The sequence below is a fragment of the Pristiophorus japonicus genome, chromosome 9 (genome assembly GCF_044704955.1).
Source record: "Pristiophorus japonicus isolate sPriJap1 chromosome 9, sPriJap1.hap1, whole genome shotgun sequence".
Classification (NCBI taxonomy): Eukaryota; Metazoa; Chordata; class Chondrichthyes; family Pristiophoridae; genus Pristiophorus; species Pristiophorus japonicus.
This window is the reverse complement of record NC_091985.1, coordinates 167,477,833-167,502,959: the sequence shown is the minus strand read 5'-3', so window position 1 is coordinate 167,502,959 and position 25,127 is coordinate 167,477,833. Positions and strand designations below refer to the sequence as shown.

The window sequence follows — 25,127 nt, the reverse complement described above, 5'->3', positions numbered from 1 at the left end:
TCATTGGGATATATTTTTGTTGCGAGTTATGAAATATTTCCTTAAATGTCTGCCATTGCTCATCAACCGTCCCATTCTTTAGTCTATTTTCCCAGTCCACTTTAACCAACTCTGCCTCATACCTTTGTAGTCTCCTTTATTTAAGCTTAGGACACTGGTTTGAGAACCAACTTTCTCACCCTCCAACTGAATTTGAAATTCAACCATATTGTGGTCACTCATTCCTCGAGGATCTTTTACTATGAGATCATTTATTAATCCTGCCCTCATTGCACAGTACTAGATTTTTTTTTAAATTTCAAAATATACTTTATTCATATAAAAAATTTGTACAGTACATTCAAAAGCAGTTCAGTACATTTAGCTGCGGTCAGCAATCCCATACACTACATTTGGGTGCTGATGGCAGTTCCGTTCGATACATTTCCTTGCTTTTCATTTCAAGTACAATTTGGTACAATACGGAATACCTTGTAGTACATTCAACAAATTACATTACATGTGTCACTATACATTATACGGAATGGGTGACGGTACATTTACATTTTTTTTTCTTTTTAAAGTGCATTACGAAACAGATCTTACATTGTACATGGCAGTACATAGGTGTTGACAGATCATGGTGCTCCATGTACACGAAAAAGAAGTTGCACGTACAGCCCGAGGGGAGTTTTGTGCTGATTCCTGCCCCCGGGTTTACCGTGGCAGAAGGGCTTTAAACGGTGGCCCTTCCCCACCGTGCCTTTGCGGCGACTGCACCAATTTTAAGTGCGTTCCTCAGCACGTAATCCTGGATCAAGGATTGCGCCAGTCTGCAACACGCAGACGTGGACATCTCCTTGCTCTGGAAGACCAACAAGATTCGGCAAGACCAAAGAGTGTCTTTGACCGAGTTGATGGCCCTCCAGCAGCAGGTGATGTCTATCTCGGTGTGTGTCCCTGGGAACAGCCCGTAGAGCAGAGTCCTGTGTTACGGAGCTGCTTGGGATGAACCTCGACAGCAACCACTGCATCTCTTTCCAAACCTGCCTTGCGAAGGCGCAATCCTGAAGGAGATGGGTGACAGTCTCATCCGCCCCGCAGCTGACTCGGGGACACCATGCCGTGTTGTTGAGACGTCGGCTGTGCATGAAGGATCTGATGGGTAAGGCCCTCCTCACCGCCAACCAAGCTACATCTTTGTGCTTGTGTGAAAGCTCTGGCGATGAGACGTTCTGCCAAACGAGTTCGACAGTCCGCTCAGGGAACCACCCGACAGGGTCCACCCTCTCCTTCTGCCGTAGGGCGTCCAGGACGTTACGTGCTGACCACTGTTTTATGGCCTTGTAGTCAAAGGGGTTTTTTGTGAAAAACTTTTCCACGAAGGACAGGTGGACAGGCATGGTCCAACTGGTGGGGGCGTTTCGAGACAGCATGGCCAGACCCATCCTTCGCAACACCGGGGACAGGTAGAACCTCAGCACGTAGTGACACTTGGTGTTTGCGTACCGGGGGTCTGTGCATAGCTTGATGCAGCTGCTCACAAAGGTGGCCATCAGGATGAGGGCCACGTTTGGAACATCCTTTCCTCTACTGTCCAGAGATTTGTACATTGTGTCTCTGCGGACACGTTCCATTTTGGACCTCCAGACAAAGTGGAAGACGGCCCGGGTGACTGCCGCGGCACAGGAGCGAGAGATGGGCCAGACCTGTGCCACGTGCAGCAACCCCGAGAGCACCTCACTCCTGATGACCAGGTTCTTTCCTGCCATGGAGAGGGAGCGCAGCTTCCAGCATCCCAGTTTTTGTTTCACTTTGGCGATACGCTCTTCCCAATTTTTGGCGCACGCCCCGTCCGCTCCGAACCATATTCCCAACACCTTCAGGTAATCTGGCTTCACGGTGAAGGGAATAAAGGATCGGTCGGCCCAGTTGCCAAAGAACATGGCCTCGCTTTTGCTGCGATTGACCTTCGCTCCTGAGGCCAGTTCAAACTGGTCGCAGATTGTGAGCAATCTGCGGACCGACTGCAGATCCGAGCAAAAGATGGCCACGTCGTCCACGTACAGGGAGGTCTTGACCTGAGCGCCTCCGCTGCCTGGGATCGTCACCCCTTTAATGCCCGCATCCTTCCTGATGGACTTGGCAAAGGGCTCGATACAACACACAAACAAGAGAGACGAGAGAGGATAGCCTTGCCTGACTCCAGATCTGATCGGAAAGCTTTCGGTTTCCCACCCGTTGATTAGAACTGCGCTACTGATGTCTCTGTAGAGCAGTTGGATCCAATTGCGGATACCCTCCCCAAATCCCATTGTGAAGAGCACGTCCATCAGGTACGTGTGCGATATCCTGTCAAAGGCTTTCTCCTGGTCTAAGCTGATTAAGCAGGTGTCCACCCCCCTGTCCCGCACGTAGGCGATCGTATCCCTGAGTAGCGCCAGGCTATCAGAGATCTTCCTGCCGGGAACAGCGCAGGTCTGGTCCGGGTGGATCACCAGCTCAAGAGCAGACTTGACCCTGTTGGCGATGACCTTTGACAGGATCTTGTCATTGAGCAGCGAAATGGGCCGCCAGTTTTTGATTTCCTCCCTCTCCCCCTTCTGCTTGTAGATGAGGGTGATGATGCCTTTCCTCATTGATTCTGACATACTTCCAGCCAGAAGCATACCCCCGTACACTTCCAGCAGGTCTGGGCCCATCCAGTCCCACAGAGCTGAATACAACTCGACCGGCAAGCTGTCGCTTCCGGGAGTTTTATTCGTCGCAAGGGACCGGACGGCCTTCGTCAGCTCGTCCAGAGTTAACGGGTGGTCCAGACTCTCCCGCTCACTGTCGTTTAGGACCTCCGTGATAGACGACAGGAACGACTGGGAGGCTGCACGGTCTGTGGGCTTGACGTCGTACAGCCTGGCATAGAAGGATTTGCTGATCCTCAGCATGTCAGGCTGCGAAAACATCACAGAACGGTCTTCTTCCTTTAGGCTGGTGATCACAGAGCTCCCCTTGTGTACCTTTTGGAAGAAAAAGCGCGAACACGTTTCATCCTGCTCGACGGAGCGGACTCTGGAGCGGAAAATGATTTTGGAGGACTCTGATTAGTTCAGTACTTTTTTTTTTTGACTAGTTCAGTACTGGATCTAAGATAGCCTGCTCCCTGGTTGATTCTGCAACGTACTGTTCAAGGAAACTATCCTGGATACACTCTATGAACTCCTCCTGAAGGCTATGCTGGCCAATTTGCTTTGTCCAATCACTATGAAGGTTAAAATCACCCATGATTATTGCCATTCCTTTATTACAAGCCTCCATTATTTCTTGATTTATACTCCGTCCAACAGTGTAGCTACTGTTAGTGGGTCTATAGACTGCACCCACCAGTGACTTTTCCCCCTTATTATTCCTTATCTCCACCCAAACTGATTCAACATCTTGATCCTCTGAGCCAATATCGTTTCTCACTAACGCACTGATCACATTCTTTATTAACAGTCCTACCCCACCTCCTTTTCCCTTCTGTCTGTCCTTCTGAATTGTCAAATACCCCTAAATATTTAATTCCCAGTCCTGGTCACCTTGCAACCACATCTCTGTAATGACAATCAGATCATACCCATTTGTATCTATTTGTGCTGTCAACTCATCTATTTTGTTACGAATGCTACGTGCATTTAGACAAAGGGCTTTTAAATTTGTTTTTTTTACCATTTTTCCTGCTTGTTTCCTCTCTCCTTCAAACTCACTTTCTTTATTTTTGCTTTCTAATTCCAGCTTTACTCCCCTCCCTACTGAATCTATTCTCAGGTTCCCATCAATGGACAACAATTAATGATTGGTGAAGCTGTTTCATAAAATCATTGAATCTTACAGCACGGAAGGAGGCCATTCGGCTCATCGTGTCTGTGCTGGCTCTTTGAAAGAGCGATCCACTTAGTCCCACTGCCCTGTTCTTTCCTCATAGCTCTACAAATATGTCCTTTTCAAGAATATATCCAATTCCCTTTTGAAAGTTACTATTGAATCTGCTTCTGCTATCAATGTAGGCAGTGCATTCTCGATCATAACAATTCTCTGCATAAAATGAATTCTCCTCATCTCCCTCTGGTTCTTTTACCAATTATCTTAAATCTGTGTCCTCTGGTTATCGGCCTTCCCACCAGTGGAAACAGTACTCTTCCAAAGTGCTTCTGGTTGAAGGAGGAATATTCAGCTCCTCTTCAGATAGTGTCATGGAATCTTTAATATCCATCAATGCAACAGGACTGCTGTTACCAAATGCAGCTAAACCTCAAGTGCATTTTTTTTATTACATGTGTGATAGTCAGCAGGATGAGAGGAAAACATTGCAACAAAACCCCACTCTCTGAGCCTGTACTGCTACATGTCACCTGTGGCTCAGCGATAGCACTTGCGTTTCTGAGTCAGAAGGTTGTGGGTTTAAGTCCCACTCCAGAGACCTGAGCACAAAATCAAGACTGACACTCCTCGTGCAGGACTGAGGGAGTGCTGCACTGTTGGAGGTGCTGTCTTTTGGATGAGACGTTAAACCGAGGTTCCTTTGGCCCTCTCAGGCACTATTTAAAGAAGAGCAGCAGAGTTATCCCTGGTGTCCTGGTCAACAATCTCGATCAACATCACTAACACAGATTATCTAGTAATGATCTCATTACTGTTTGTGGGCGCTTGCTGTGCGCAAATTGGCTGCTAGATTTCCTACATTACAACAGTCACTGCACTTCAAAATTACTGAGGTCCTGAAAGGCGCTATATGAATGCAAGTTTGTTCTTTTCTTTCTTAACATTCTTTCTTATCATTTGATACATCTTGTGTTCCATCTCCCTGTGCATTCTCAGCTTCAAAACTGGCAAGGGATAAGAGAATAATACATGTAGGAATATATATAGGAAAAATGGAGAGAGTTGTGCAATTGAATCCCCAAAACACCAGCAAGAATCCCAGAATAGCATTTAATAAAAGTGGAATTTGATGTATTCACTCACATTAAATCGCTGGTCCTGATGTTAACCCCTACATTTATTGTCATAAAGCCGCAAATTCTCTGACTCACCCTGAGCAATCTCATGTGACTTTGCACAGGGTCAGTTGGAGAACATGGTCACTCTCTTACCTGTCTGTGATGTCTTTATTCTCTCGTTTTCTGCTTCTGTATCTCTATTTCTTTTCTCTGCTGCTTCTCTCCCTTTAACTTTCCCTTCTCTCACTTTTTCATTTCTTCTTTCCTTTTGGGTGAGGAGTGGCTAGTGTGGCAGAGAAAGTATCCACTGACATCTGTAGGCTACACTTGGGTTTGGGAAAATATGGCCCACAGTGACTCCCTTCCCATCCCTTCACCGAATCACTTGTGTTTCCCTCCCTCTCAATGCTATCCCATTCTACGCCTACACTCCACTGTCCATTCCTCTTCCAACATAATCCTCATTCTTATTGCTTCTTTTAGCACTTCTCCACAAACAGTTTTGGTCTCTTTATCTGAGGAAGGACATAAATGTCTTAGAGGCAGTGCAACGAAGGTTCACTGGATTGATCCTTGGAATGAGAGGGCTGTCCTACGAGGAGAGATTGAGTAGATTGGCCCTATATTCTCTGGCATTTAGAAGAATGAGGTGTGATCTCATTGAAACATATAAGATTCTGAAGGGGATTGACAGGGTAGATGCTGAGAGGATGTTTCACCTGGCTGGAGAGTTTAGAACTAGGGGGCACAGTGTCAGGATAGGGGGTCGACCATTTAAGACTGAGGTGAGGAGGAATTTCTTCACTCAGAGGGTTGTGAATCTTTGGAATTCTCTGCCCCAGAGGGCTGTGGATACTGAATGATTAAGTATATTCAAGGCTGAGATAGATAGATTTTTGGACTCTCGGGGGATCAAGGGATATGGGGATCGGATGGAAAGTAGAATTGCGTTCGAAGATCAGTCATGATTTTATTGATTGGTGGAGCAGGCTCGAGGGATGGTGTATTCTACTCCTGCTCCTAATTCTTATGTTCGTATTTTCTTAAAACAACCTCCCTTCTCCTTACTCCATTGTCACTCACCTCACCCTCAGTCCACCGCCCCCCCCCCCCCATTCCCACTTTCACCCCCTAAAGGTGTGTGCCAAGTGGGTAAAAGTCTCCTTTACCACCAAGCTCTTTCCTGCCTTCCCATCCTCTCTTGTCCACCCTTCCGATCTGTTTCTCTCAAAGATGCTTTGTTTGCTTTGAAAATTCTACTTTAAAAAAATCAAATTAGAGTAAGGAACAAGACTGCCTGTCTGCCTTTCCCTCTGCTCGTGTCTTCCCCCATGTCACTCACTCTGTCTCTCTAGCCTGATTAGTGTTAGTAATTAGAATCTCTATTTCACAGCTCCTTGCAATTAGCATTGACCTTTACAGTTAACCAAACTTAAGTGAGGTAATTAGTTGGGATCAAAATTCAACTGGTAGTTTTTTTTTGAATGAAGACTTTCTGACCTTGCTGCTCTCTGACCCAGTCTCTCTCACCCCTTGCTCTCTGACCCAGTCTCTCTCTCACCTCTTGCTCTCTGACCCCCGTCTCTCTCACCCCTTGCTCTCTGACCCCAGTCTCTCTCTCACCCCTTGCTCTCTGACCCCAGTCTCTCTCACCCCTTGCTCTCTGACCCCAGTCTCTCTCACCCCTTGCTCTCTGACCCCAGTCTATCTCTCACCCCTTGCTCTCTGACCCAGTCTCTCTCTCACCCCTTGCTCTCTGACCCAGTCTCTCTCTCACCCCTTGCTCTCTGACCCAGTCGCTCTCTCACCCCTTGCTCTCTGACCCAGTCTCTCTCTCACCCCTTGCTCTCTGACCCAGTCTCTCTCTCACCCCTTGCTCTCTGACCCAGTCTCTCCCTCACCCCTTGCTTTCTGACCCCAGTCTCTCTCAGCCCTTGCTCTCTGACCCCAGTCTCTCTCTCACCCAATTTATAGAATCATAGAATGGTTACAGCACAGAAGGAGGTCATTTGGCCCATCAAGCTGGTTTAATACATTTTTTTAAGTTTATGGAACACAAAACAAAATCTACAACTGATGTATCATCAAATCACTGTAATGTATCTCTCTCTTCCACACATACACAGCCTCGGTGTATTCTTGTTAAAAAAAACATTGAATATAAATTTACAAAAGCAAAATACTCCAGATGCTGGAAATCTGAAATAAACACAGAAAATGCTGGAAATACTCAGCAGGTCAGGCAGCATCTGTGGAGAGAGACACAGAGTTAAGGTTTCAGGTTTATGACCCTTTGTCAGAACTGAAAAAAGTTAGAGATGTAACAGATTTTTAAGCAGGGGTGGGGAAAGGGGAGGGGAGAAAAGAACAAAAGGGAAGGTCTGCGATAGGGGTGGAAGGCAGGAGAGATTAGAGAGACAAAAGGGATGATGGTGTGAGGCAAAAGGAGATGGTAATGGGACAAGTTAAGAAACAAAAGATGAGTCTAGATAGGGTGTTAATGGGAATGGCAGAACCATCAACAGCTGCCGCGGGAAAGAGAGAAAAAAAGAAGAAAAATAAATTGGAGCAGAGGTTCTGGTCTGAAATTGTTGAACTCGATGTTGAGTCCAGAAGGCTGTAAAGTGCCTAAACGAAAGATGAGATGCTGTTCCTCGAGCTTGCTTTGAGCTTCATTGGAACAGTGTAGGAGGCCGAGGATGGAAATATCGGAGTGGGAGTGGAGCGGAGAATTAAAGTGAATGGTCTCTACATTGGGGAGACCAAACATAGATTGGGTAACCGCTTTGCGGAACACCTCCGTTCAGTCCGTAAGTTCGGTCACCCAATCTACGCTTGGTCTCCCCAATGTAGAGACCATCACATCGTGAGCAGCAAATACAGTATACTACATTGAAAGAAGTACAAGTAAATCACTGTTTCACCTGGAAGGAGTGTTTGGGGCCCTGCATAGTGGGAGGAGGTTAAAGGGCAGGTGTTGTATCTCCTGTGCTTACACGGGAAGATGCCGTGGGAAGGGGAGGGGTGCTGGGGGAGACTGCGGAATGGACCAGGGTGTCGAGGAGGGAGCGGTCCTTTTGGAATGCTGAGAGGGAAGGGGAGGGGAAGATGTGATTGGTGGTGGGATCACACTGGAGGTGGCGGAAATGGCAAAGGATGATTAATTGAACATGGAAGCTGGTGGATTGAAAGGTGAGGACAAGTGGAACCCTGTCATGGTTCTGGGAGGGAGGGGAAGGGGTAAGAACAGAGGTTCGGGAAATAGAACGGACACGGTCAAGGGCCATGTTAACCACGGTGGAGGGGAATCCTCTGTTGAGGAAAAAGGAAGACATAGCAGAGGCACTAGTGTGGAAGGTGGCATCATCAGAGCAGATGCGACAGAGACAGAGAAACTGGGAGAATGGAATGGAATCCTTACAGGAAGTGGGGTGGAAGGCAGTGTAGTCCAGGTAGCTGTGGGAGTCAGTGGGCTTATAGTGAATGTTTGTCAATAGTCTATCCCTAGAAATGGAGACAGAGAAGTCGAGGAAGGGAAGGGAAGAGTCGGAGATGGACCATGTGAAGGTGAGGAAAGGGTGGAAATTGGAAGAAAAGTGAATGAAATTTTTTAGTTCAGGGCAAGAGCAGGGAACGGCACCGATATAGTCATCAATGTACCGGAAAAAGAGGTGAGGGAGGGGACCCGAGTAGGACTGGAACAAAGAATGTTCCACATAACCCATGAAAAGACAGGAATAGCAAGGACCCATGCGGGTTCCCATAGCAACACCTTTAACTTGGAGAGAGATAACCAGGAATAATATCCTGGTGTTTTTTAAATATAATTATTTGAATAAAATCTGTAGGACAGAAAATATAAGCAGAAGAAAAATATAGCATTGGTAGACAACTGACTAAACGGTTGCAACCTGTGAAATTCGGCACAATGAATATGCTCAGGCTGCATACAATCCAAATTCAGCTCCAAGACTCATTTTTTTTTTGAAATTCGTAGCCAATCGTTCCAATTCTATGTCAAATCACAAACGCCAGAGGTCACCTTGCACACATCAAGTATCACTCTGCGCCAATGCTCTTAGCCAAAAGGCCTAGAGCCACTGCACCGTTCCTGGAAGTACTGCAATACCAGGTTCGTGCCATGGAGGTGGATGGGTCAGGTCCCCCACACACCTCCGTGGAGGTGGATGGGTCAAGCCACCCCACCCACCTCCTGTTTCCAAAAAGCAAGCATATACCTTCCTGATCCAGGGAGAACCACTTTGGGGTCATGGTAGTTACTCCCCTGTCAGGTCAGTTACGCATGATCTTAGCCAAAAGACCGAGAACAAGACTCATAGCTCGGAGCTAGTTATATCCAACTACAGGCTTTTGAGAGAGGCAAAGAGCTTCAGTTAAGACTTACCTTCGACCGTAAGTGGTGTCGACGCCTCGTCATAAATTCAGTCGGCTCTTTGGCAGAGGCGCCAAGAGGCAACACTGTGCCGGCTAACGGCACCTGCGTGGTGACCTCATCCAGTGTACAGCGCTGCTTTCATGCCTCTGGCGCGACATTTGCTTTGTACAGCTGCCGTACAAACAGGCGGTTGTACAGCCAAGAAAGAGTGGTCGCTAAAGAGCGGATCTCGGGCGGAATCGCCCAGAAAGGAAGGTAAGTTTTTCTCTTTATTTATTTCTGCATGTTTTCATTCGTTTTAAGAGTATGGACGTGTGTGTGTGGATCAGAGAACTTTCAGTTCTTTTTTTTTCTTCCTTTTTTTTCTAGCAAGACAGCAACCTCCCGTCAGGAAATTCAGTCGGCCTCCTGAGCTTCCGCCCGAGGACAAGTGTGCAACACCACTTTTTAGCGCTGCTGTCTCATTTTTGGGTGTAAAAACTGAATTTAGGCCTAACGCCCAGCACTAAAATCAGCACTCAGGCGATGATACTGTCTCAAAAACGGCCATAACCAATTTCGACCCCTTAATGCAGGTTTAAGACACAAGAAACAATTCAATGGATAAATGTAGTCATGTTATTGCGAAATATAATTTTATTTAAAAACATTTTAACATCTTATTTAAATGCGTGCTATGGACATTAGATATTTCAGTTACCGGCAAAAAAATGATGGATGAAAATAAATTTCGGAAATGCATTTTGAGCGATTTGTTGGAGACTGTTGGCCAGATTGTGCAATGACAGGGTGTTATACTGAGTATTAAATAGCAGTTTTTGTGTATCGTTCAGTGACGTTGTTAACATCACAGTGCCACCTACAGTAACAGGTACTTTTAATGAGTACAACAACTTGAATTTATATAGTGCCTTTAACGTAGTGAAACGTCCCAGGGCACTTCACAGGAGTATTATGAGATAAAAATTTGACACCGAGCTGCATAAGTAGAAATCAGTGCAGGTGACCAAAAGCTTGGTCAAAGAGGTAGGTTTTAAGGAGCGTCTTAAAGGAGGAAAGAGAGGCGGAGAGGTTTAGGAAGGGAGTTCCAGAGCTTGGGGCCTAGGCAACAGAAGGCACGGCCACCAATGGTTGAGCGATTATAATCAGGGATGCTCAGGAGGGCAGAATTAGAGGAGCACAGACATCTTGGGGGGTTGTGGGGCTGGAGGACATTACAGAGATAGGGAGGGGTGAGGCCATGGAGGGATTTGAAAATAAGGATGAGAATTTTGAAATCAGGGCATTGCTTAACCAGAAGCTAGTGTAGGTGAGCGAGCACAGGGGTGATGGGTGAGCGGGACTTGGTGCGAGTTAGGGCATGGGCAGCCGTTGTATTTAATACATGATGGATGGCGAGTCAGAGGATACAAGCTTTGTACTATGCTATATATTATCAGGACCACTGGATGTCAAATTAAAGTTTTATTACAAAATACAATGGAAGTGTTAGTTATATTTTCAGCCTTGACTTTCCTGATCAGTTGCTAGTTTGCACAGAAACTACATCGGTGGCTTGGTTACGATTAAAAATATTTTTAGCTACAATGTTGATTTTACCGCTATAGAAACATAGAAACATAGAAACATAGAAAATAGGTGCAGGAGTAGGCCATTCGGCCCTTCGAGCCTGCACCACCATTCAATATGATCATGGCTGATCATTCACCTCAGTACCCCTTTCCTGCTTTCTCTCCATACCCCTTGATCCCTTTAGCCGTAAGGGCCACATCTAACTCCCTTTTGAATATATCTAACAAACTGGCCTCAACAACTTTCTGTGGTAGAGAATTCCATAGGTTCACAATTCTCTGGGTGAAGAAGTTTCTCCTCATCTCGGTCCTAGATGGCTTACCCCTTATCCTTAAACCGTGACCCCCTGGTTCTGGACTTCCCCAACATCGGGAACATTCTTCCTGCATCTAACCTGTCCAACCCCATCAGAATTTTATATGCTTCTATGAGATCCCCTCTCATTCTAAATTCCAGTGAATATAAGCCTAGTTGATCCAGTCTTTTTTCATATGTCAATCCTGTCATTCTGGGAATCAGCTCAGAAAATGGTAGGGATGATGTTCCAAGTTTCAGGTAGATAAAAGTTAAATTGCAGGAACTGCATGTAGTTGTATTGGGAAGTGGGGAGTGGGTTAATAGTGTCAGGATGATGGTCCTAGATTCCAGGAGCACTGCGAGCTGGGGTCATGGTATATGGGAACATTGGTGGGATTCAAGGGTGCATGAGACCTGGAAGGTGGGGGTGGGGGAGTTGCAGGATGTAGGGGAACTGGGAGGGAGGCCTCATGTAGTGTCAGCTGTGACACAGTGCATAGCACACTTGCCTCTGAATCAGAAGGTTGTGGGTTCCAATTGCACTCGAGCACATAAATTTAGGTTGACACTCGAGGGAGTGCTCCATTGTCGGAGATGCCGTCTTTTGGATGAGTTGTTAAACCATCTCAGTTGTCTGCCCTCTCAGGTGGTTGTAAAAGATCCCATGGCACTATTTTGAAGAAGAGCAGGGGAGTTATTCCCGATGTCCTAGCCAATATTTATCTCTCAATCAACATCACTAAAACAGCTTATCTGGTCGTCATCACATTGCTGTTTGTGGGAGCTTGCTGTGTGCAAATTGGCTGCTGTGTTTCCCACATTACAACAGTGACTACACTCCAAAAGTACTTCATTGGCTGTAAAGTGCTTTGAGATGTCTGGTGGCTGTGAAAGGCGCTATATAAATGTAAATCTCTCTCTCTTGCTCTCTCGCCTTCTCTCTCTCTCTCCCTCTGTCGCCTTCTCTCTCTCTCATTCTCTCTCTCTCGGTCTCTCGCCTTCTCTCTCTATCTATCTATCTAGCTATCTATCTCTCTCTCTCTCTCTCTCTCTCGCCTTCTCACTCTCTCGCTCTCGCTGTCTCTCTTCCTCTCGGCTTCTCTCTCTCTATCTCTCTCTTGCATGCTCTCGCCTTCTCATCTCTCTCTCTCGCTCTCTCTCACGCCTTCTCTCTCTCGCCTTCTCTCTCGCCATCTCTCTCTCTCTCTCTCTCTTTCTAGAGAGCATTGGAAAGACAGTACCAGGATCTGACAGAAGTGGGTAAGATGTGTTGGGGTAAGGCTACACTGATGGGGCCCTGGGGCGTGAAAGGAGTGACAGAGGGTCCTCGTGCGTGGAAGGATTGGAAGGGAATTGGATGTGCCCTGTCGGAGGTTTGGGCACACTTCCTTCTGTTGGTCTGGGGTGGATCATCCGATTGGTCAAGCTGATCACAGTGTTGGCTCCACTCTCTGTACAGTGTAGGTCGTGTTCCCATGGTGCTGAAGTCTGGCGTTTTCACCCGTGTTACACACTATTTTAGAAAATAACCAATAAGCAGTAACCAAGGAAGTAGGAGGTGGGTGGGGTGGCTTGACCCATCCACCTCCACGGAGGTGTGTGGGGGGCCTGACCCATCCACCTCCATGGCACGAACCTGGTATTGCAGTACTTCCAGGAACGGTGCAGTGGCTCTAGGCCTTTTGGCTAAGAGCATTGGCGCAGAGTGATCCTTGATGTGTGCAAGGTGACCTCTGGCGTTTGTAATTTGACAAAGAATTGGAAAGATTGGCTACGAATTTCAAAAAAAAAAAAACAAGGAAGTAAAGCTCACACAACGATCAAAAAACACTAGCACACTTTGCTTTTTGTCTTACCATTGTACCGACAAATACACAAAAAGGTTAAAGTTCACATGCATACACCATGCGAATGTGAGTATTGCGATCACATGCTCGATGACAGTGTCTGTTGGTCATTTTTTATTTACTGATCAGAAATGCAATGAGCCAGATCTGGATTCCCAATTAGCCACAAGTGGCTAGTGGCTAGGGTATTGGACAAGACTGACAGATATGGAATGATATATTCAGTAAAAATCTTCCATGGTGGGTGTTATTTCATGAGCTGAACATTGTAGACTATGGCATTAATGATCATTGTTCTGATGTTAACATAATGCTATTTATATTACAGGTATAATTTACTCATCTGCACCGTAAAACAGTCAATATATAAACATGTCAATTGCGATGGTCACTACTTAAGAATATTTACTGTGTATGTATGATTACTGCAGATTTCCATCGATAGTTAATTCCCAGTTAATGATGTTGATGAATCTCATTTTCCCTTCAGGAATTGCGCAGCGATGCACATCTGTCAAGTATCACTACTCCCAACCCATCCGTCTGAGGAATATTCCTTTCAATCTTACAAAAATCATCCAGCAGGATGAATGGCATCTGCTGCGTAAGTGTAAATTAGCGTAAAGCCATGCTGTACTGCGTCTTTTGGGCACTGCTTCCCATTTCTTCTCTCCTTGCAGGTGGTCCTACCCACCTTTTCCAGCTGGGAAGGTAGAATCGCTTCACCCGCAGACTTAGCCCTAATCGCTGCCGATGTGACTCTGTGGTTTACCGGCAGGAGGTGTCAGAAACAGGGCAAGTGGCGGGAAATAGGGTCTCCTCCTGCGTTACCGCCATACCTCCTGGAGGGTCAGCAGAAACCCTGTATCCACCCATAAACAGAGTTGCCGCTGGAGTTGTGAAGGAAAGACTTCTTTCTGTATAGGTTTTTTAAACAGGATTCATTCTCGGGATGTGGCCGTTGCTGGTGAGGCTGCATTTATTGCCCATCCCTTGTTACCCTGGAGAAGGTGACGGTGAGCCGCCTTCTTGAACCGCTGCAGTCCGTGTGCTGAAGGTACTCCCACAGTGCTGTTGGGGAAAGAGTTCCAGGATTTTGACCCAGCAACAATGAAGGAACAGGACTATATGTCCGAGTCAGGATGGTCTTTGACTCGGAGGGGAACTTGGAGGTGATGGTGTTCCCCTGCACCTGCTGCCCTTGTCCATCTAGGTGGTGGAGGTCACGGGTTTGGGAGGTGCTGCCAAGAAGCCTTGGCGAGTTGCTGCAGTGCATCCTGTGGATACTACATGTTGCAGCCACTCAACATCCAAAACTCAACATTTAAAACCCAACAGGTTAACTTTTCCTCTGATAACCACCTGATCCGGGTAGAATGTTTAGGTGTTGTTCTGCAGACAGGGCCAGATAATCGGGTGGTGTAGCTGTTACAGTGTAGCCCTGCTCATTTCAGTAGCCATTGTATTGTCCAATGTCACCTCGGCTGGATGCCAGAAGTGCCTGTCCAAATAGGGACAAGCATAGTTAAATGAGGCGGGAATAGTGTGGTGATGCCACGGGTCCCATTTTCCGTCATTACCAACGAATTTACATTGGATGTTAATCACGCTTGTATAAAGTAGGCATGCAGTGTAGCTAGGCACTAAGTTAAAGGCAGAAGTTAAAGGTGGTAAGCAAGCAATGCCACGGGAGATCCGCTAACTTTGCAAATTATTTTGACCTTCAACTTTGGGTTCGAAAAAAAGGGCTAGCTACCGTTTCCATTTTTGAACAGGGCACTCGTAAGGGCACTGGAAGAATTTTACCTGCATCTTTAAGAAGTAATGCCTGCATTTGCTCAGCACCTTCCACGCAATTCAGCAAAATTCGGAACTTGTTCTCGGGAATTACAAGGCAGAATCTCAGGGCCCATTGTTCTGTGATCCGTAATTTTAACAGTAATGAGAAAATAAGCAACATTTTATTTAATGGAATTTATTAAATGGAATGCTGTCAATACCTTTTGTGTCTTTTTCTAAGAAATACTGACAATATATTTTTTTTAAATTCCTTTTCCCTATTCTACCAACTCAGATTTGAGGAGGATCACCGCGGGATTCCTGGGAATGGCAGCTGCTGTCCTGCTGTGCGGGTGCATCGTGGCATCGATGAGCTTCTTCTGGGAAGAAAGCCTGACTCAGCATGTAGCAGGTCTCCTTTTCCTAATGGCAGGTCATTTTCCAGCACTTTTCTTCAGCAGTCTGTGTACCTGCAGTATTTGCAGATTGTGAATTGTACTATTCGTGATCCAGATACTTTTCGACAGCAAGCCGGGCAAACAGTATATTGTCTTTCTCATCACTGTGGAGTAGGGTGAAGGCAGAGAACAAGGAAGAAAGCCTTACCGAACCTCAGAAAGCCCCAAAGCACTTTACAGCCAATTCAGCACTTTTGGAGTGTAGTCACTGTTGTAATATAGGAAACCAATTTGTGCACAGCAAGCTCCCCACAAACTGCAATGTGATAAATACCGGATAATCTGTCTTAGTGCTGTTGGCTGAGAGATAAATATTGGCCAGGAAACCGGGGGGAACTCCCCTGCTCGTCTTCGAAATAGTGGTATCTTTTACGTCCACCTAAGAGAGCAGGCGGGAGGACAACTCAGACAGGGGATTCCCTCTGTACTGTACGGTAGAGTCAGCCGAGATTTTGTGCTCGAGTTCATGGAGTAAAGTTCCACATGTGTATCCAAACGGTGAGATGATTCAAACAATTGCAAGACTAGATAGAATCAAGGCTTCCTCTTGAAGCTGAGCTTATTTCAAGCCCCTAAAACTGGCGTCAAAATAGGCCAACAGAGAATTTTTTAAAACAAAAGCACAAAGTAAGTTTAAAAAGTCGTTATGTTTTCAGTACGACATCACATAGAAACATAGAAAATAGCTGCAGGAGTAGGCCATCCAGCCCTTCGAGCTTGCACCATCATTCAAGAAGATCATGGCTGATCATTCCTTCAGTACCCCTTTCCTGCTTTCTCTCCATACCCCTTGATCCCTTTAGCTGCAAGTGCCATATCTAACTCCCTCTTGAATATATCCAATGAACTGGCATCAACAACTCTCTGCGGTAGGGAATTCCACAGGTTAACAACCCTGAGTAAGAAGTTTCTCCTCATCTCAGTCTTAAATGGCTTACCCCTTATCCTTAGACTGTGTCCCCTGGTTCTGGACTTCCCCAACATCGGGAACATTCTTCCTGCATCTAACCTGTCCAGTCCCATCAGAATTTTATATGTTTCTATGAGATCCCCTCTCATCCTTCTAAACTCCAGTGAATACAGGCCTAGTCGATCCAGTCTCTCCTCATATGTCAGTCCTGCCATCCCGGGAATCAGTCTGGTGAACCCTCGCTGTACTCCCTCAATAGCAAGAACGTCTTTCCTCAGATTAGGAGACCAAAACTGAACACAATATTCCAGGTGGGGCCTCACCAAGGCCCTGTACAACTGCAGTAAGATTTCCCTGCTCCTATACTCAAATCCCCTTGCTATGAAGGTCAACATACCATTTGCCTTCTTCACTGCCTGCTGTACCTGCTTGCCAACCTTCAATGACTGATGAACCATGACACCCAGGTCTCACTGCATCTCCCCTTTGCCTAATCTGCCGCCCTTCAGATAATATTCTGCCTTCGTGTTTTTGACCCCAAAATGGATAACCTCATATTTATCCACATTATACTGTAGCTGCCATGTATTTGCTCACTCGCCTATCCTGTCCAAATCACTCTGCAGCCTCTTAGCATCCTCCTCACAACTCAAACCGCCACCCAGTTTAGTGTCATCTGCAAACTTGGAGATATTACACTCAAATCCTTCATCTAAATCATTAATGTATATTGTAAAGAGCTGGGGTCCCAGCACTGAGCCCTGCGGCACTCCACTAGTCACTGCCTGCCATTCTGAAAAGGACCCGTTTATCCCGACTCTCTGCTTCCTGTCTGCCAACCAGTTCTCTATCCACGTCAGTACATTACCCCCAATACCATGTGCTTTGATTTTGCACACCAATCTCTTGTGTGGGACCTTGTCAAAAGCCTTTTGAAAGTCCAAATACAACACATCCACTGGTTCTCCCCTGTCCACTCTACTAGTTACATCCTCAAAAAATTCCAGAAGATTTGTCAAGCATGATTTCCCTTTCATAAATCCATGCTGACTTGGATCAATCCCATCACTGCTTTCTAAATGTGCTGCTATTTCATCCTTAATGATTGATTCCAACATTTTCCCCACTACTGATGCCAGGCTAACTGGTCTATAATTATCCGTTTTCTCTCTCCCTCCTTTTTTAAAAAGTGGTGTTACATTAGCTACCCTCGAGCCCATAGGAACTGATCCAGAGTTGATACACTGTTGGAAAATTATCACCACTATTTCTAGGGCCACTTCTTTAAGTACTCTGAAATGCAGACTATCACGCCCCGGTGATCTATCGGCCTTCAATCCCATCAATTTCCCTAACACAATTTCCCGCCTAATAAGGATATCCTTCAGTTCCTCCTTCTCACTAGTCCTTCGGACACCTAGTACATCGGGAAGGTTATTTGTGTCTTCCTTTTTGAAGACAGAACCAAAGTACTTGTTCAGTTGGTCTGTCATTTCTTTGTTCCCCATTATAAATTCACCCGAATCCGACTGCAAGGGACCTACGTTTGTCTTCACTAATCTTTTTCTCTTCACATATCTATAGAAGCTTTTGCAGTCATTTTTTATGTTTCCGGCAAGCTTCCTCTCGTACTCTATTTTCCCCCTCTTAATTAAACTCTTTGTCCTCCTCTGCTGTATTCTAAATTTCTCCCAGTCCTCCGGCTTGCTACTTTTTCTGGCTAATTTGTATGCCTCTTCCTTGGATTTAACATGATCCTTAATTTTCCTTATTAGCCACGATTGAGCCACCTTCCCCGTTTTATTTTTACTCCAGACAGGGATGTACAATTGTTGAAGTTCATCCATATGATCATTAAAGGTTTGCCATTGCCTATCCATCGTCAATCCTTTAAGTATAATTTGCCAGTCTAATCTAGCCAATTCGCGCCTCATACCATCAAAGTTATCTTTCCTTAAGTTTAGGACCCTAGTTTCTGAATTAACTGTGTCACTCTCCATCTTAATGAAGAATTCTACCATATTATGGTCACTCTTTCCCAAGGGGCCTCGCACAACAGGATTGCTAATTAGTCCTCTCTCATTACACATCACCCAGACTAGGACGGCCAGCTCTCTGATTGTTTTCTCGACATATTGGTCTCGAAAACCATCCCTAATACACTCCAGGAAATCCTCCTCCACCACATTTCTACCAGTTAGGTTAGCCCAATCAATATGTAGATTAAAGTCGCCCATGATTACTGCTGTACCTTTATTGCACACATCCCTTATTTCTTGTTTGATGCTGTCCCCAACCTCACTACTACTATTTGGTGGCCTGTACACAACTCCCACTAGCGTTTTCTGCCCTTTGGTATTCCGTAGCTCCACCCATACCGATTCCACATCATCCAAGCTAATGTCCTTCCTTACAATTGCATTAATTTCCTCTTTAACCAGCAACACCACCCCACCTCCTTTTCCTTTCTGTCTATCCTTCCTAAATGCTGAATACCCTTGGATGTTGAGTTCCCAGCCTTGGTCACCCTGGAGCCATGTCTCCGTGATGCCAATCACATCGTATCCGTTAACTGCTATCTGCGCAGTAATTTGTCCACCTTATTCTGAATACTCCTCGCACTGAGGCACACAGCCTTCAGGCTTGTCTTTTTAACACACTTTAACCCATTAGAATTCCGCTGTAAAGTGGCCCTTTTTGTTTTTTGCCTTGGGTTTCTCTGCCCTCCACTTTTACTTAGCTCCTTTCTATCTTTTGCTTCTGTCTCCATTTTATTCCCCTCTGTCTCCCTGCATAGGTTCCCATCCCCCTGCCATATTAGTTTAACTCCTCCCAAACAACACTAGCAAACACTCCCCCTAGGACATTGATTCCAGTCCTGCCCAGGTGCAGATCATCCGGTTTGTACTGGTCCCACCTTCCCCAGAACCAGTTCCAATGTCCCAGGAATTTGAATCCCTCCCTTCTGCACCACTGCTCAAGCCACGTATTCACAAACAAATACAGGCTCTAAGATGGCTGATAACTTCAGGAACCCAGTCACCTGACTTGTTCCCTCTTTATTGTTGCAAACAGCAATGGTTGCAATGTCACAGTAGACCACAGTGTGGAGCTGTATATATTACAGTAGTATTTTCCGTGCTTGCAGGTGTAAAGTGAAATCAATCAAGGCTTCCTCTTGAAGCTGTTCTCATTTACCTCAACACTATAATGGAATTCCAGCAGATTTGTGATGGTGATCACAATTTGGATAGTGCCCAGATCCGTTGGTTAAGGTAAAATTCCGCCTATACTTCGACTATGCTCAGAACTTTAGGATAGAAAGGGAGAAAATTGGCAGGAAAAAAAAGTGAGTTTTTTGGCGTTCTGTTCCTACAAGATATAGCCGTCTGAATATTACTTCTCTGTGTTAGGAACCTCAGAGCAGGAATAGGGCATTGAGCCCCTCAATATTCTATTCGAGCCTGTTCCGTCATTCAATGAGATCACGGCTGATCTGTGACCCAACTCCACATACCCGCCTTTGCCCCATTTCCCTTAATCCCTTTGGTTAATAGAAAGCTATCAATCTCAGATTTAAAATTAACAATTGATTTAGCATCAACTGTCATTTGGAGAAGAGAGTTCCAAACTTCTACCAGCCTTTGGTGCTGAAATTGCGTTACCGCCCTGTTTGGGGGCAGTACCTTGGCGAGGCAGGACATCCTGCGCCCGGCGCAGAAGTCCCGCCCCGGAAGCAAAATTGGGCTTACCGCCACCGAGAGGAAGTGGAACGCTATGTCGGGTGCTCCACTTCCTCTCGGGGACTCTAAACGCGCACAACTCAGAGCACTACGCACCCCCTCCGCGTAGCGCTGATGCGATCACATGGCCCTCCCATTCTGGAGGGCCCGCTGCGAGCTTTGAGGGGCCTCCACTAGGCCACCGGGGTTGCAGGGTGCCGAGCTGCACCATCGCGGCACGGACCCTGTGGAAAGCACACCGAGGCTCGGCCGGTAAGTTGGCCAAAAAAATCAAAATAGCGGCCCGCACCACCCCTTTAAATTTTGCCCCGCGAGTGGAGTGCGGCCCAGTTTGTGACCTGCTAGGCTGGTGCAGACATTGCTCACGGCAGTCTCACGGGACGCTAGGCAATTTCCACCACGGGGCGCTGCGCACGGCGATGACATCATCGGCGGGGGTACAACGGCCTGGAGCACTACCGGTGGGAGCAGGACGCTACCGGCTTTATGCCTCTGCTAACTCCCGCGCAATTTCACGGGAACTGGTAGGCCCCCCCCCCCAACGGGTGATAAATGATTTGCACCCTCCAGAGGCACTAGCGGCAGTCCCAAACCATGCAAATTGCTCCCCCTTTGTGTGTAGAAGTGTTTCCTAATTTCACTCCTGAAAGGCCTGGCTCTAATTTTTAGGCTATGTCCCCTAGTCCTAGTTTCCCCAACCAGCGGGAATAGTTTCTTTCTATCAGCTCTATCAGTTCCCCTTAATATCTTCAATACTTTGATCAGATTACCCATTAACCTTCTAAATTCCAGAGAGTACAACCTTAGTTTGTGTAATCTCTCCTCGTACTGTAACCCTTGGCGTCCGGGTATCATTCTGGTAAACCTACACTGCACTCCCTCCAAGGCCAATATATCCTCCCTAAGGTGTGGTGCCCAGAACTGCTCACATTCTCCAGGTGTGGGCTAACCAGAGCTCTGTATAGCTGCAGCATAACTTCTACCCACTTGTATTCTAGTCTGCAGCTCTGTCAGCTGTGGCTCAGTGGGTAGCACACTTGCCTCTCTGTTAGAAGGTTGTGGGTTCAAATCCCACTTGAGCACATGAAATCTAGGCTGCCACTCCAGTGCAATACTGAGGGTGAGATGTTAAATCCAGGCCTGCTCTCTCCAGTGGATGTAAAAGATCCCCTGGCACTATTTTGAAGAAGAGCAAGGTAGTTATTCCTTGTGTCCTGCCCAAATTGCTGCTGTGTTTCCCACCTTACAACAGAGACTACACTCCAAAAAGTGCTTCATTGGCCGTAAAGTGTTTTGAGACATCCGGTGGTCATAAAAGGTGCTATATAAATGCAAGTCTTTATTTTCTCAAGATATAAAGGCCAACCTTCAATCCTATATTCTGCACCTGTCCATGACCTTTTAATGATCTATGTACATGGACTCCTAAGTTTCTTTGGACCTCCACTGTTTCTAGCTTTTCACCATTTCGAAAGTATTCTGTTTTATCCTTTTTAGGTCCAAAGTGGATGACCTCACACTTGACTAGATTGAAACCCACAGTTTTGCCCATTCACTGAATCTATTAATATCTCTGTCATTTTATGCTTCCACCTACACTGCTTACAATGCCGCCTATCTTTGTGTCATCAGCATACTTGGATATGTGGCTCTCTATCCCGTCATCTAAGTTGTTAATAAATACGGTGAATAGTTGAGGCCCCAGCACAGATCCCTGCGGGATACCATTAGTCACATCCTGCCAATCAGAGTACCTGCCCATTACAGTAAAATGAATATTTTTGCGAAAATGTGATATATATATATATATAGACACAACTTTGAGTCATATTGTAGAATGGATTGTTTCTGCACTGTTGGTTACACATGAAAAAAAACTTACAAGGTTATGTTTTAAGTGACACTAGCCATTTTGTAATATACCCAAATACCTGTCAAAACACACCATTTTCATCCATTTAAACTCATTGGCCACCCACACTATTTTGCCACACATTTCTTTCACTGACTTCTTGGTGAGAAATGCTACATTGTTGCTCAGATATAGTTTGGATATAAATAACAGCAATTTTTCTTTGCTCTTTCTCTTTTTGTAGGAATTTTTTGCACAATTTCTCTCTGCACATTTGCAGCCAGCATTTCGTATGATCTGTCTCGTCAACCCAAATTTATCTACGGGCTACCAGGCGATGTTGACCATGGCTACAGTTGGTCCATTTTCTGCGCGTGGTGCAGCCTTGGCTTAACGATGATGGCAGGCTGTTTGTGTACTGCTTTTCCATTCCTTAGCCGAACCAAGACAATCCATCAAAAGTCCATCCGAGATTCCTCCGTGTGAGCACAGCTTGATAAAATACTGCGGAGTTTATGAGCGACCTATGCTTCTCCGATCTGATCTTGTGCTGGGAGTGTAGCATACGAATAATGCACCTGTGTTTTTGATTCTTCATACGTTATGCCAAGAATTATTTCTTGCGATATATCTATGCTTGTGTCTTTAAAACACAAATTGATTCTTTGAAAGAACTGCAGCCTTCAATGTAAAGCGATCAAACACAAAAAGGACCGTTCAGTAGATGCTGACTATAATCTACTTAAACCAACAAATATTTTATAACTGACCACTGCCTTCTCCGTTTTGTTTCGTCATTGCAATTCCGGGATGAGTTGAAATTATTTTCCTGTGGTGGTTGTTTTCTGTACAATACCAGTATTTTATTGAAAAAAGTAACAGAAATATTACAGCTATTAAAATATCAATTGTATCTTAGGTTTTAGACATGTTACTTTTTTGGTGTCCAACGGGAAAATGTTTCAATGCGTCTCCATAAGTAAAGCACACTGGGCATGGAATCGGTCTTTGGCAGCAGCACTAGATGGGCAATAGCGAATCGCCAGCCCGTTTTATATCCCCCCGATTCTTTTTCCATTCAATTTTAAAGAAAATCGAGCCGGGTGTAAAACGGCCTGCCGATTCACCATCGCCCATTTAGTACTATCGTCAAAGATCGATTTCACCTCATTTAAGTTGAGCTGTCAGGTCCAGTGTCAACTTGCACTTTTACATTCCAAAGTATTGCCTCTCTTAGAGCTGTGGTGATTCTTATACTAAACAGTGTATTTTGCATAAGGTTCAACTGTGATTATTTGACAAAAGTGTGCTGTTGTTTGTTGTGTTGAATAATGTGAGTGGAAATGTGAGTAACTATGTGCTGTCGTTTGCTGTGTTAAATAATGTGAATGCAAATGTGAGTAATTGGTATAATTGTTACAATGTTCCAGAAATATGGTACTCGAGTGTAAATTGTTTGTGCTCTTTGTCTACATACACGGTTTCTATTTGATAAAATTGAAGATTAGGTGACCTAGAAATTGGATGGCACCTGACTGGCTCCCGGTACAGCGCCCTCTGCTTGCGTCTAATGCGGCCAGTGGCTGGACCACGTAACATTGGCCCGCTGGTCTCTTTTGTTTACTACCAGTGAGCTGCAGGCACCAGCCATGGCTCCAGAGGCAGCTCACAGTCCTGGGGAGGTAAGCGGACAGCCGAGGCGGTAAGCGGAGGAGGAGGGAAGTGGGAGGGTGGGGAGTGTAAAGGCAACCCCCAAATTAATGTGGAGCTGGGAGCAACACTCCTACGCCTCCTGGCCCCACAACGAGGTAAGTTTTTTTTAAACTCAGGGCTCAATTTTCCCGGGTCATTTGCACCGTTTTTTTTTCCGTGCGCCATTTTTTTGAGGCGTAAGTATTTAAATCAAAGTTTCCCCCAGGAATCTGCGGTGGCATAACTGAGTTAGTTACGATTTTTTTACGTTAGGCTTTTTTGATCTTCCCTCGTGTCTGCGCCAGTTTTGATCATTTTTCATAGTTTGTCCAAAAAAAATTTCTGCTAGATCGGCGTATCTGGCCACTTCCGAAAAACCTTCTGGTGAGTTAACAGAAAGCAGCGCTGAAAGACGCCATTGTTTTTCATCAAAGTTTTTGGAGGGAGTCAAGAACACTTTAAATATGCATAATAAAGATGAAATTGTTTTACCTTTCATTGGAGTACATGGAAGTTTGATGGAATGCTGAAGTTTTCATTTTGTTTTACTCACACGCCACTACCGAACGTCTTCAAACAGGGCTGGAGTGTCGTAGCATTGGCCGACAGTATCAGCCCCCCGCCTGGACACAGGGACGTGGGGCTCAGCTGGGGGGGAGGGTGGAGGTGGCGATCATAAGACTGCACTAGGCAGCAAATGAGCCCAGGGGGTGAAGTCACAAGACTGCTGATACCTGGGTGTGGTCCATACAGACCTTGGGAAGAGACAACAAAGAACCAGACCTGCCTGCCTTTCTGCTGCTTTGAGCTTCTTGCAAAGGTCAAATTTAACCATGGGGGCAATACTGACAATGCCATTCCTTGTGCGAGCCTTCTGCATCATGGTACTACAGAGGAGACAAATGATTCGACATCATCGCATGAGGAACCTCAGAGCCCATAGGGTGCTGAGCAGGCGGCTTTACCCACCTCAGTTATATCGAGACACGCACTTGAGTGATGCAGACTGTGTCAGAAGGCTGCGTTTCCGCAAAGAAGTTGTAAATGAGATCTGTGAGTTGGCCAAAGCAGACCTACAACCTAGAAGCATCAGGAGGATTGCTTTGTCAGTTGAAGTGAAGGTTACAGCTGCACTTTCATTCTATGCCTACAGATTGTTTCAAGCTACAACTGGGGACATGTGCGCCATCTCTCAACATGCAACACATATCTGCATTCGCCAGGTCCCGGCTGCACTGAATGCGTGGAGGAATGACTTCATAAAGTTCCCCATGACTGCCCAGGCAATGCGTGACAGGGCTGTGGGCTTCTCCAGGATTGCTGGCTTCCCAAAGGTACAGGGCTGCATTGATTGTACCCACATCACCTTGCGAGCACCTTTGGAGGATTCTGAGATGTACAGGAACAGAAAAGGCTTCATTAATGTACAGCTCATGTGTGACAACATGCATCGCATCATGTCAGTCGATGCAAGATACCCTGGGAGCACCCATGATGCATCCATCCTGCGTGACAACGTTATATCTGCCATGTTTCAGCAGCAGCCAGAAGGCAGAGCTGGCTACTGGGAGACAAAGGGTACAGCCTCGCCACGTGGTTCATGACTCCCCTATGTGTAACCCAGAT

The 25,127-nt window shown here is 45.9% G+C and overlaps 1 protein-coding gene across 3 annotated transcripts in view; it reads left to right on the top strand.

Moving 5' to 3' along the window:
• tmem178a (transmembrane protein 178a) overlaps window positions 1-23,502 on the top strand; it is a 50,354-nt gene extending 26,852 nt beyond the window's left edge. The window contains exons 2-4 of one of the 3 annotated variants that reach the window (XM_070888857.1): window positions 13,558-13,671; window positions 15,142-15,258; window positions 22,054-23,502. In XM_070888857.1, the coding sequence (XP_070744958.1) occupies window positions 13,558-13,671; window positions 15,142-15,258; window positions 22,054-22,295 (473 nt within the window). In that variant the 3' untranslated portion in view covers window positions 22,296-23,502. Of the gene's footprint in view, window positions 1-13,557; window positions 13,672-15,141; window positions 15,280-22,053 lie in introns of all 3 variants that reach the window. The other 2 variants (XM_070888856.1, XM_070888858.1) reach the window with 2 other exon arrangements.
• The last annotated feature ends 1,625 nt before the right edge of the window (window positions 23,503-25,127 follow it).